General features: G+C 39.6%; 1 protein-coding gene across 6 annotated transcripts in view; it reads right to left on the bottom strand.

Moving 5' to 3' along the window:
* Positions 1-84: 84 nt before the first annotated feature.
* The window catches only part of LOC126865423 (probable beta-hexosaminidase fdl), a 38,877-nt gene continuing 24,886 nt past the window's right edge, over positions 85-14,075 (bottom strand). For 4 of the 6 annotated variants that reach the window (XM_050617890.1, XM_050617889.1, XM_050617891.1 and 1 more), the window contains 6 exons: positions 10,281-10,424; positions 9,074-9,172; positions 5,702-5,964; positions 4,308-4,919; positions 2,996-3,725; positions 85-2,666 (listed from right to left, as the gene is read on the bottom strand). In XM_050617890.1, the coding sequence (XP_050473847.1) occupies positions 2,519-2,666; positions 2,996-3,725; positions 4,308-4,919; positions 5,702-5,964; positions 9,074-9,172; positions 10,281-10,424 (1,996 nt within the window). In that variant the 3' untranslated portion in view covers positions 85-2,518. Of the gene's footprint in view, positions 2,667-2,995; positions 3,726-4,307; positions 4,920-5,701; positions 5,965-9,073; positions 9,173-10,280; positions 10,425-12,956; positions 13,148-14,075 lie in introns of those variants that run through there. The other 2 variants (XM_050617893.1, XM_050617895.1) reach the window with 2 other exon arrangements.

Below are 14,075 nucleotides of genomic sequence, written 5' to 3'. Positions count from 1 at the left end.
ATCACAATCGAAATCATATTTTCCAGGACGGACAAGATGGAGGAGGAAAAATTCTCCGGGGTACAAAAGAACGACGAGAACCGGTGTATTCAAAATTTGTTTTATGTTAAACTTACACCAATCACACTTTACAACAGATTGCATTCCTTCGTAGATCAACTTGGGGAATCATCCGCGTGCAATTTTCAACGTTTCTCCATTAACGTTTTTTAAACACCGAAACAATTTTACATACAACGTACTAAGTTATTTTTCTCTTCCTTTAAAAATCCTTTACAAATCTTTTAAATGATCGAAAATACCCAACAAACGTCACGCAAGACGCCACACACAGCGGATGATTTTGCGCACCGGATCCAGCAGGGTCGAGCTTAAAATCACTTCTATTTTACAGCCATCGATGTCGGTAAGTTGTTAGTAAGTACATACGATTCATTTTTCCTCCCGTTATCATTCTATTAATTATCTAGTTGCTCTTCAGCCACCTCCAATACGATGATCGTATTATTTACAAATTTTCACGGCTATTCGTCATCAATAGGCCATTTTTATATCTCTCGGAGATAGTATCTCGTTAACATCAAGACGAACTCCTCCGAACGTGTTTGCAATTAATTAGAAAAGACACGAAGCACGAATTGGACGCTCGGTCTTACAGATCCGCGACAATTCTTCAAGAATTGTTGAACGACTCTCTGGATTCCCGATGTTTGTTCGTCAAGAAACTTCTTTTATATATAATAATCTGACAGGGCTTCTTCACGGTCCTCGTTACGAACGGGAAGGTAATTATCGTACAAAGTATCATGGTTTCTTTGGCTTCGAGGGATACGCATATGCTGCCAAAGAATGGAATTCCTTGAACGTTTCCTCCTACACAATTCATTTTATTACTCGACTATGGTCTTCATTTGGAATACGGTTTGGTATTTGTGGGATTTTGTTCTATGTAGGACCTAGATCTGGCAGTTTAAAGAGGGAAGCCTATGCGGATTGGCGCCGTGATTTCCGTTTCTGACGGCCACGCTTCGCTTTATCGTGTGACAAATAATGGTATATTTCCAGTCTCCTGATCACAGGAATCCTTTAATGGAGGAAAGTAGGCGTAAGGATCGGTAGTGTCTTATGTCGAACGTCTTTTTTCTCGTTTACCGAGTGTATGGACTGTCTTTTCTAATTTTACCACCTTGAATGCCGTTTCTATGCTTTATTCGATGGTATGTCTTTGCCTCGACCTTTTTGTCGTACTTAATTTCTTAGTAGAAGTAACAGGAAATGAGGGTTTTCGTTAATCAGATAGTATAGGTTGAATATACGAGCGAAAGCTTACAAAATCTTCTTCAACCATCCATAACTCGAAAACTAATGTACGTTAGACATATATTCAGGTGGCGTTTTTTATTTATATTAGCGTGTTGATTCCCGCTTGAAATACAGACATGCGTTTATAATTCACTCTGTATATACAAATTTTTATTGGAAAAATAGGAGTATTCCTCGGCTTATCGTTTAAGCTCATAACAAGGAAATTAAAATATATGTATAATAATTAAGATAATTGATATTAGGATAAAATTCCTCTAATATTCTAAATTATCCTGCGATATAGAACACTTTAAATAAGACGCGTAATTTATAATCGCTAAAATGAAAAATTAAATGTCAAAAGCACCTTAGAAAAATTCCGCAGCATCGAAAAGACACTCAAAGGTGGTAGGATTAGACGAGAGGACGATGCGACGATCTCGATGCCCGCCATCGAGATCTCTCAATAGGAACGCGCTCGGTGTTTACACATGAAATCGTACAACAACGAGTAGAATTACAATTGGAAAGGCACTTCGAACGAAAAGTATGGCATCGAGCTACGACCAGGCATCGTGTAACGTTAAAAAATCGCGCTCTGTGTATCTTTGAATTGACCTTGTTCATTTTACCTTCCTGTATAATCTGTCGTACATAGTCTCGTACAAATATCAAATACTCTGCCTATAACATTTTCGTACCAGGGAGAAAAACGAAACCCAAGAACATTTGTGTCGTTGTGCCTTCAACGTCCGGCAAGAATGATAAAGCCAGTGAAACGCTCGAATACTTCCTTCCCTTTCTTCTGTAGAAATAAATTCTCCAACTAGGGATCACCAAGGACTTTCAATTTGGCTTCTTGACTTCTAGGAGGAATTTCATCGTCTTCTTCCACTCTCGACGATTGCTTCTCTCGAGTACTCCGCACTAGGTCGTCCTATGTCTGTCACGTGACGTCCACATCTTCGTGGATCGGTTCGTAGAACGAAAATCGTTATCGAACGACCGATAGTTTCGAGAGGCTCGGTCTCGTCACGGTTAAAACGATCAACGAGCTCCTATCGACGGTGATGTTGCAACGATCTACAAGCTCGGCGTGTTCTAGCGAAAGTGGCGGGCAGAACCACCTCGTGTAACGTCTTCCATTCACGCAATTATCGTGTCTACGCGTACAATTCCAGGCGAAGGCGATTATGTTCGGGCTAGCGAACGGTCAGAGACATTTGCCGGGATTCTGGGAACACCACTGCGGCCACATGGCTTCTGTTTTTAATCCACGGCTGGTTAGAAGCTCCATGTGTGCGGCTAGCCTCGTGTACACGCTTTCGTCTGTCGAGTAACCGTTGGTTGGCATGTCGCTCCTGTGTATAACAAAAATTTATTTCGTGATTATCGTTATACGAAATTGAATAAAATTTGAAGAAATAGCTAGTGAAAAGACAACATGTTTCGATAATTGTAATATCACGGAGTTTAGAAAAAAGACTTTAAAACGATGTTCGGTATCGATCAACGTAACGTTCTCCTTTGATTTAAATCTTTTTTCGACAGAGATACTTAAGAACATATAAAGTTTCAATATTTCTTTTAAATATATGGCATTCTTTCATCACAGATTTCTCTCTTTTATCAATCGAATTATCGAAAGAAGAGTCTTCGTTTATCTACATTTTAGATTGCCAACACTCACCATAATCTCTCAGCGAGAGCAGATGCCCTGGGCCATAGTCGAGGTCCCAAGGACGCGTCGCCGGTCTGCTCGCTCCAGATAGCTGCCTCTCCGCCCAAAACGAGGCTAAAATGTTGCTGAGCGTAATCTCTCCAAGGTCGATGATTGTAAACAGTTTGCCAGGTACGATACTCGCCACAGGCGGCCTCTCCGATCTCCCTCCATTTTCCAAATCCACAATCCAGATACCACGTGTCCACGTGAGAAAGAATCACCCTGAAACCGTCTTCTAGAAGATCTAGCGTCTCCGGCCAGTTGCTACCTCCCCATGATTGGATCACATGAATCTTTGGATCGAAGTACATGGTGATGTAAGGCCTCTTTGTCAGCGGGGAACTCCACAGAATCACAGCCTTTGGCGTTTCATCGTGGTTGGCCTTCACCAACCTTTGCAACATCTTCGTTTCGAATTCGGCCCACATAGCATGGTGATCGGTCATGTTCTGTGCTTGCATCGCGGCCGTGATGTTTCCGTACTGTGCCCAACAATCCAGGTTCACCTCGTCCCCGCCAAGGTGCACGATGTCCCGAATTTCGGTCAGGTCCAGAAGCTCCCTGTACAGCCCCTCTAATATTCGATAGGTGTGCTCGTTGATGGGATTCAACTGGCCGCAATTCGGCTCGCCGCAATACGACGACCATGGCTGCTGATCAACGCAGAGAGCCAGCTCCCCGTAACCGTACTCCGTCCCTGAGTAAATTAACAAGATCAACGCCGGCCTGAGATGAGTTGATGATGCGTTCAGGTCCGACTGGTTTGGTCATTTAGGATATTACGTGTTTTTTTTTTGTCGGACGTTTCGATAATGAAGAACAGTGTTATATCGATTACAGTTAAGTTAATAATAAATAAAAAGAAAAAGGTTTAACAGACGAACAAAGATGACGGTAGAATTTTAAATCAGGCAAATTTACGTGTACGTTAATCCTTTAGTTTCAATTCAAACATCGATTACTAGACCTTAGATAATTATGCAAAATTTATATTTATGCAACGAAAAGAATGAATCGAGCTCTTTGAATTTTACCCTTCTGTATATTTGCATCTTGGAATTTCCCACGAATGCACAAAAAACTGCAGTCTCATTAGTAATTAAATTACATTGTGTCAGAGATAGGCGAATCGTGCAGACATTTCTCAGCGACAGTTATATATCCACCGTTTATTTCTCCTTTTTTAACCACCAGCATTCGAGCCGCAGCCTATCGTCTCAAACCAGACATATCCTTCCTGCAGCCGTACAATTCCACCCTAAAACCGTTGAAAACTCACCCCATTGCCAGCCAGCGCCAGCATGTGCCGGAGAGTCGATCTCGATGAGTACCCTGATGCCGCGGATCCTCGCGTAATCCGCGAGATCCTTCACATCATCGGGCGTATAGATCTGATCTCCGCTATAAGCGCCCCATCTGGCCATTTCGGGGAACTGGGCTGAATCGAAGGGGAAGCTCTGCGAGTCTGATAGGTGCCAATGGAAAGTGTTCAACTTCGATGCCGCCATTCCGTCGATCACGCGTTTCAGTCGCTCGATGGGAAAGAACTGTCTTCCCGTATCGACCAGTAAACCTCTGTAGGGGAACGTTGGCTTGTCCTCGACGGAAGCGCGAGATAACACTCGCAAGGCACCTTCCCTTCCGGCAGACTCGTCCCACCAGATCATTTGGCCAAGCGTTTCCAAACCGTGTCTGGCGCCGAAGAAACTTTTTCCTGTTATTTGAGCTTCGAGAATCTTCCCCTTAGGCATCAGCTCCAGGGTATACGACTCGTCCGTGTCTAAGTTCGGCCCTATCGCTCTGCCATTTCCGGCGGATAGGTAGACGACGAACATGTCCACCCCGGATCTGCTTTTCGCGTTTGGCACCTTCATCAGGCTTCTTATGTTACCTGAAACAGGAGGCCTGAGTGTCAGTAGCGATATCGTGGTTTCAAACGTGCGGTAAATGAAGTTATTTATCTAAATCTATCAGTAGCGAAGTTTAGTTAACTCGGGTAGTTTGTAAACTTTTCGCCGCTACCGATAGCGAAAGACGTCTGCATGGCTGCATATTTGCGTTGACTACAAACGTATTGTTGTTGACTCTGAGTCGATATTCTTCGCTTAAAAAGAAGAAACGAAAAATACTAATTAGCTTCTGACTCGCAATCCGACTCGCAGGATATTCAAAGATTACGAGGAGCAAACGATGGTTTGTATTTTACATAGTCGACTGATTTAGGACCTAAATTATATCATTTCGATGACAATAGTTCGGGTATAAAAGTTGCTTCGAATACACGTTCTACGGCGTTAGATGCATTTTGCTTCCACAGAAAAGTGAAATAAATTCATTGCCGAAGCAACGAAACGTGATTACGTCATGTATCATCGACGATCCACAGTCATGCGTTGCGTCATTCGTCGCTTTGTTTGCACTTGACGCGAAAAGAAGGTCCAGCCACAGCGCACGATATCGTTCTACAACACAAAACGTCCAATATTGCGAGCCTTGGTCCCAAAATGGTTAATAAATGGTTAATAAATGGTTAATAATGTTTCGAGACTTTCGATCGGGGACATCCTTCAAAATTCAGTCCATTCGTGAACAAACTCTTTGTCATAATTTGTCGATAAAAAAATATAAAATTATATAATAATATTTGGTGAAAATTAAAAATTGAATCTTCACCGATGAAAACATCCTTGGCGTGCTCCAACAGATTCTTCGTCTCCTGGTCGCTAGTGTTCACCGTGACGAATTCGATTTGCTGCAGGTGTATGATCACGCTATCTTCGCCCAGGAACACGTTTCCTGTCGGTCTGGGCCAGAGAAGCCTGGTGTTTCCGCCGCAGAGGGCGATACAGCTGGCCAAGGAGGTCCTCGAGGATCTGACCGCTCTCCTCTCGCATCTTCCAGCGACGCAGGCCCAGGACCACGGACTCTGAAACGTTCTGCGATCCAACAAGAATCGTTAGATTTTAAAGAAGACATCGATTTGCCTTTGTTTTTCACCTGTTATCCTAACTTTTCCTTGGAACGTCGTATTTTACGATACTTTAACAAGCACCAAATGGATAATTTGCGATGAAACATAGCCAGACAAACAGACAGGGTTGGTAGAAGCGGTACGAGTCCAATGGTAGGGGTAAACGTACACGAGGGTGGCTTTTATATTTTAATGTCGGTATTTTCTTTCTCTCGTTTCTTCCTTCGTTCTCTAAAACTGTTTCTCATAAAATTATGGTAATTATATCTGAACAATGTTCGCAAGCTTTATTGGAGAAACCGATTTATTTTGAGATACGATCGTCTCGAACATTTGTATCAAAAGGATCTTGAGATTTATGCGAAAAAGATACAACGCGTAAAAAATGTTACGTGAACGAACAAAGCCAAATGAATATGCGATGAGTTAAATGGCGTGTTATTATTCGACGCGGTTAAAAATATATATTTTTTGCGAGTGAGATGAAAAAATACCCCGACAGTAAAAATTGTATGAGAAACACAACACGAGGAACTGAGTGCCAGGTGACGTGTGCATACAGGAAAATGGTGCAGTGCTGGAGGAAAATCGAAGAAGGGAGAAGAAAGACCGTGATAAAGATTCATAAGGCGGAGAACTAAAATCTACGGGCGTAGAAATGATTAACGAATAACCGATCGATCGATTCTTACAAACCTCGAGTGTCCAGTGAAATTCAGTAAAATTGAAAACGAAAACTGTTACCCGAGGGAAGGAGGTAACACTTGGACATAATTTCATTATCTAAACCTTCTATCTCTTTAATGTGGTTTCATATTTATCGAAAGTAACTATACCACAATTATATTTGCAAAAACTAAAACCGGTGTAACTGAAACTGATTTCTCTTCAACTCGGTGAACGCGTTAAGAAAGAATTACAAAATGGAAAAAACACATTTCTACTCCAGAGCTAACGATAATTCGTTTATTTCGCTGGAATTTCGTTGATTCTAAGGATTCATAGAGAAACGAACATAAAAACGTATACACGAAGTTCGTTATTAATTTTTTGAGATTGCGAAATTAACGCGAGGTCTGAGAGATCTATCTTCAATTTGTTAGACGACAAGACAGAAATATTTGGAAAATAACCGAAACAAGGATCCAGCACGAAGATTAGATAAACGTTTCGGATAGATCGGGAGATTCTCGGAAGATGGGAAATGCAAGTCGAATGAAGACGAGGATCGAGGCAGTGGCGTGTGAAGCACAACCTGAAATATATGTTACCATCGAACAGATAACATCAGCCTGATAAATATTCATGAGACGCTTAATTATGAAATTACAAATATTCGTGAAAGTCTTGGTATAATATTAAAAAAGGAACCCTGGATATTATACTCGTATTTTTCAAAGAATCTCTCGTTAATTAAAAGGCGTAAAAGCTGGATAACGACGTGTTCACCACTTATTCATGATTCCTACAAGTATTATTCTGTTTCCTGAAACGTGTATGGTGTATAAATGGAAGTACGTCAATTATGGCTTAATTTACGACAAGATGTAATCCTATCCGTGTGGATAAGAGCGAAACGTTAAAGGGTGTAATTGTTAATTTGTAATTTCACAACCGTTGAAAAATACGTGTATATACAGATTCCAATTAAATAAACCGTCTAGGAACAAGTCACGCAATGACGATCATTTATTTGCGTTTCCTGGCTGGGAAATGACGAGAACGTTGCAACGGAAGAGACGATTGCGATTCACGAAGAGAGACAGTTTTTTTAAATACTCTTTACTGTTATATCGTGCAACCGTAACACTTCTATAATTACACAGAACGATGTAAAGAATTGATTTGTACGTACGAGAAAAATTATACGTGGTTCCCCTTAACATAATTGTTGCAACTAATAACTACCTTGTATTCTTGGAATTTTATCCTCTTTGTTAGTCTCTATTTCGATATAGTCCGTATTTTAATAATTATCGCAAACGTATCGTTCAATTAATGTTTATTGGGTAAAGTCGTTCGATAAATATTCTGTTTACTTTTGTAATTGCAAGTAGTTTTGTCACGACATATTTCCAACTGAAATAACCGAATTGACGTAACACACGCGTCAGCAGCAACAAGTATGTTAAAAAAAGGTACTTTGTAACTGCATCGATGTATGAAGGTAAAGGTAGTGCAACAATATTGAATATGTAAACAACGTCTAATTTTGATCTCTGACTTTTTCTTCTATTTTTAAACGTTTTAAGGATATACGTATCGCCGTTCCAATGTAATAATGACGTAAGTGAAAATTTCGAGATAAACGCGTTACCAGTCTCACGCATATCTAATTTCTCTACTATAAAAGTTTCATAATTTTCCTGGCCACTACACATCGCGGTAACGTCGTTATCGAGATATAAATAACCTTGTTGGCTATCGCACTTCGTAGCAATAACGATAAGTGAGATCAAGAATGTTTATCGTAATCTTATAAAACATTTCCTTCGTCGTTTAATTCCAACTTTCGTCAAATAAAATTACTTTTCCTCGTCTCCAGAAAAATCATTTTCTCGCAGTTGCATAATCGTTGCACTGGAACGTCGATGTACGTATGCAGTTTTTCCTGGTTGCGTAAAGCACGCAGTATTTGCTTATTCGTATATAAAATAAAATTGACAATGTATCTACGATAATGACAATCACAGACGAATTAACAGTTGCCAAATATCCGAATACCTACAATCACGTTACATTCAGAGATTTAAAAATCCGCTTCTCCTTCATACATAATAATCGAACACGACGACTACTATGAAAAGATCAAGTCAGATTATTCAAACGAAATAGTCAAAGGTTGAAATGAACGGATAAATGAACATGCAGAGAACACGAAAGAGAAGCAGATGGGCGCCAGCTGGTGTCCCAAAGAACAGTCGATGAAGCGGATGACGGATCATCCCCCGAGGGAAGAAGAAAAATCGCGGATGGTGTTTGGAGATGGAGGACAAAATTCTTGGGCAGAGGTACAAAAAAGAGAAAGCTTTTTAGCAAATACAGGCATCTCTCCGGGTCCAGGAAGACGTTACCTAGGCTCTTCCAGATACTCGTAGAGCCGTTCCTCGGGTTTCTTCGTGCTTTCATTACCGACCAGGAAAGTAACCAAGCCTCGTTGCAACTCCTTCAGTCTTTGACGTCGATCACGGTTGTGCGGGAGGTAATGAACGAAACGAGATATGCGGCAACAAAAGGTACAAATAAAGATTAAATAAATAACGGCTTGTCCGTTTTTTTGGGGGGTATGGGAGGGATTCGTGGAATCGTAAGAAGCAAAGGAATATAAAGTGGTTCGCGAAACTACTCGAACATTTGCCATGAAAAATTTTTCCGAATATACTACGCGGATTATACGAAATATTTCGAAATTTTGTCGGTATATCGTAATAAGTTAAAATTTGTTCGTGCTTCGCATAATGCATATCCGTAAAGAGTTTCTGCGATAAGTGTTATGTGAATAATTTCGTGGGTTACTTTGTGCAATATTTTCACGCTATCAGCAATTTTTTCCATCGATAAGAAAAAGAGAAAAGGACGGAGTTTCACTGTGTTTCGCATGCAAAAAAGATGGCCTCGATAGCTTTCTTTAATTTGTCATGATTATCGCTTAATGAGAAGGCCACGAATTGTTTCCGACTGATAGCTACAATTTTCTATTAGAAAGGAAAATTTAAGTAGAAAAATTTACTAAATGTACCGTTTTTATAACGCGTTCCTATCGTGTTCTTATCAACAACCCTTCACAGAAATCACATTACAGCTGTTAATCTAAACACATTCGTGGTTTCGTCATTACGTGAAATCAACGATAAATTAATAAACCAAATCAAGTCATCGTATTACGTATAAGAAAAAAAGACAATAAAATTTCGTTCCTTCCTATTTTCCTTTAAAAACCAATAACACGAACATCGCGTATATAAATAATTGGATCAATAATGGGAACCGATAAGGACGAGAAACGAAAATAAAAAGGACGAGACGTGACTGGAAAAAAAAAGATTTAAAAAAAGATAAAAGACCGAAACCTTGCATTCTTTCTTTCTAATTAGATTCGCGACGACTGTTGGGAACGATAAGATCGTCGTCGGCGTGTAAAAGAATGTTCGATCGAATGGCGCCGATCCGGGCGTCTCGAGAACGGCATGGCGACCATGTGAAGCTTAATAGGCGATAATAGGACCGAGTATCGACTCGTTCGCCTGGCTACCCGGTGCATCGTTATTATCGCGTACTCACCGTCGTGACGAGAACGGTTGGAGAGAAGCAAGCGGCGGAGCGTGCGCGTACATGGCGATGAGGAGGACCCCGGTCGTCAGGACCAGGAAGAGGAGGATCTTCCTCATCCATCCGCTCGGTACGCTGCCCACCATCCTCGACAGTCTGCAAAACAAATTAATTGCAACTCGTTATTATTTTCGCGTGATTGAATTTTTTCGAGTTTCCTCTTGCGTTTTATTAATAATAATTAGCGAAGAGGTGGATCGTTATGTTATGTTTCAAGTAACTGGAAAATAAAGACTATGAAAGTAAAATAAAAATAAATATCGGTAGGTGTCTTAATGGCTCGCGGTATATATAATATCGTTCTTTTTATGCTATGGAATCAAGATGCGAATTAATCGCTTGTGTCCGAAAGAAGAATTTTAAAAGTTACGATAGTCGAATTCTCTGAGCCGTGAAAATGATCTTAAAGAGCAAATATATACTATTAAGCAAATTAATTAGATCAATTCAATTTTTATAACACAGCGATGTAATAAATAACACGATGAAATAATCTTTGCAATAAATATCAATGTTAAATATTACGGAATAACAGGTGAAATAAAACTACTTTTTTCGAATTAGCAAAGCTCCGTATCTCGCGCCAATACAAAAATAAATAAAGATATTTAGGGAAGATATAATCCAAGCAGAAAATTTTATGAATAGTAGTACTTTTATATTTTATATTAGATGGTCCGAAAAGTTTCTTACGTTTTATAAGGAAATAATGGATGCACAACATTTACCGTTTTATCTTATTTCATCGAATTACGTATGATCCATTTTGTTCTATCAAAATGAAGATCACAATGAAGTTCGACAGATTAGGTTTCATGTTTGTATAAAGATGCGTTGTTGTAAAACACGTGTCTGAAAAAGAAAGACACTTTTCGGACAACCTAATAGATTATTTGCACGAGAAATACGAGAGTTCGTGAAATATTGATTTCTAAAATTATCGAAGGTAGAGTGCGGTATCGCATCATATTGACTGTATATATCGTACATATTTGCTTTTATATAATATTTACTTTGATATCGATTTTTTTCCTTTCCTTTAGATTACTTAGATTTTTACACTATAGTCGAGGATGTAAATTATTTATCGAGTGTATCTTTCGCATTTGTGACATGGATAAACATAACAGTGTTTGAATTGCTTCCAAGCTATTACCCGATGGAACGTTGCCTATTAAAATAATTTTCTAGCGAATCTTAGCGATTTATTTTCTGAGAATCGACCGACCATTACACTTTCATTTACCGTGGTCATGAACGAAGCCATAAATTGCGAATCTCGGTGAGTCGGCTTACGTTCAAGCCGAAATAAAACTGGCAGAGTTTCCAAGCCTAATCTCGCACCAAGAGATCAAACGATTGACCAACTACAGCAATTTGATAGAAGACACTTGGTAGCAAATACTTCGATATTTGCCTAACTCTAACGTGATCCTCGAATCTCTCGTGTATCGCGCCAACAAGCTCCAAGACTTTTAACGTTTTAAGACGAATTTTTACGAAAATTCACGTTTTTGACAATGCAATTAAAAAGAAAGATCTCCTTCGTTACTAATATTCTGGATATCTTATATATTATTTCATATTAACCGCATTGTGTGCAATTTTACGTCTTCAAATATCCTACAAGTGCATAGAAATCTGCGGTCTAAATATACTTACAAATTTAAGAGAAACTTATTCATCGTTCGACAAGTCATTCTGCAAAAGAGATTTTTAAGCAATGAAAAAGATGCGACTAAGCGAGTCGAAAATGACTGAACTGACAGAGTATTTAAAACGAAGCGGTAGCTTTCTGACGTTAACCGATCGAAGTAAAAACGAATGGAGAATCGACTGGAATTATTTTTTACCTTCGCACATAATTCCGTAAGAAAGTATCGAGTACGGAGTAATTGCTCGTTTTCAATGAAAACGGGAAACGGTATTCCGTATGTTGAAGCATCGAGCACCAGCGAGTAGCGACTTATTCCGTAGTTTCGCCTTTACTAACCGTGGACTGTGGACTAACTTCGCCTCGACCGCTATTGCGTATCGGGAGGCTCAAGTTTTCGTGTTAACGAACAACCGCTGGCCGAGAATCGATTGGAACAAACCTATATGGTAAATTGAGTCGAAGGACAGGCGAAAGTTTCACGGTAATTTTATGCGGACACGTCGATTGTCGTGCAGGGGTTGAAGACAGGGGAGACCGATGAGAAAGAGTCGGTTGTACGAAGTACGCCTTTCTCTTTTGTGTTTCTGATTGATTAAACGAGGGATAGCTTCGTTCGTGATATACAGTGAACGCTATATCAATAGGAATATTTCTCTTTCGGGTAATAATCTTTCATAATTTGTTTACGAAAGGCAAAAATTAATCGTAGATTTTTCCTTCGAGAATTTTATGTTTTATCATTTTAAAAATCTTCGTTCAAGTATTCGTTCACCGGTACGACGATAGGAAAGACAAAAAGGAAAACTTGAACGAATTGCTTTTTTAAACGCGGGAATTTAAACCTTCGAGCTTCTGTAGAATTGCCCAACAAAACGGGGACGTTTTAGCACAAAGGGCGTGCGAGTCGAGGTGTGCAATGCACGTCCCCAAAAAGGGGACGTCTCTTCGAACAGAAAAGTTCTCGTGCTTACAAAGGGTTTTTGTTTCAAGCAGACGTGCTGTTCCATCTCGATACACGTTCCGGCGTCGGTGGAACACGTGACTCACACTTGGGGACCACGCTTTTGTGTAATTAGGTCTCGTGACCCCTTCTAAGGCGTGTCGTGCACCACGAAAATAATTCGTCGTTCCTGGCCAGACAACTGATTAAGAAGAAACCGAGCGCCACGTGTTAATCTTCTTTTAATGGGAGCTGTAATTATAATACAAGCAGTATTGCATGGAATATTATTTACAGACGATTTGAGAAAGGAAACACAGTACTTTAGACGACACTGATATTACCAACGTTGATATCTTTTTTTTGGCATTCGAAGATTTTCCTTCTTAGAATTTTTTACGAACGTTTGATCACGTTGATAAGATTATTCGAGATATCGTATACAAGCAACGCTTCGGGAAAAAGTAAACTAAATTTTAAAGTAAAGCAAGTAAAAAGCAGTTGTAATTTCAAGGGTGGAGAATTAACGTTCAATTGAATTCAGAGATTTCGAATTCACAATGTTAGTATAACATTAATTTAACAGAAACGTTACAAAGTTCTAGGAATCTAAAAAATTATCAGATCTGCTTGCCAGATACCGTATAACTATCTTATGTACTGCATATACTGTTTGCATTACTAATTCGAGTTGCAGGCCGCTCCTGTGATATTGTACATGTCTACTATACATTTGTCATGATACTACCATACATCTATCGTGTCATACGTTCGTGTGTAAGTCAGTTGGGAACTTCTCGGGTCTCGGATCGAGCTGATATTCCCTATCATAGAGTAGAATGCTGTTAACATGACTCCTGGCATCAATAATGATATCCATGTTCACGTGAGATATCACGTGAGAACCGTTGATCCGTATCCAAACTAATAAAATGTTCTAAATAAACAAAAGAAGCATTCCATCGCGTTATGTCTAGAGATATATATCAAATAATCAATAGTAAAACTCACTGGTAGTAAAAGAAGCCACAATTCGCAGGCCTTTGGACGTGCGGTAAACCGGAAGCCTTCATCGTTATGGTACAGTTCGATTTTTCCAGGATATCGTTTAAATTGAAAATGCAGAACAACAAACGAACAATGACATTAA

The sequence above is a fragment of the Bombus huntii genome, chromosome 5 (assembly GCF_024542735.1).
Source record: "Bombus huntii isolate Logan2020A chromosome 5, iyBomHunt1.1, whole genome shotgun sequence".
Lineage (NCBI taxonomy): Eukaryota > Metazoa > Arthropoda > Insecta > Hymenoptera > Apidae > Bombus > Bombus huntii.
Note: the sequence above shows the minus strand (reverse complement) of the source record. Positions and strands in the feature narration are given on the sequence as shown.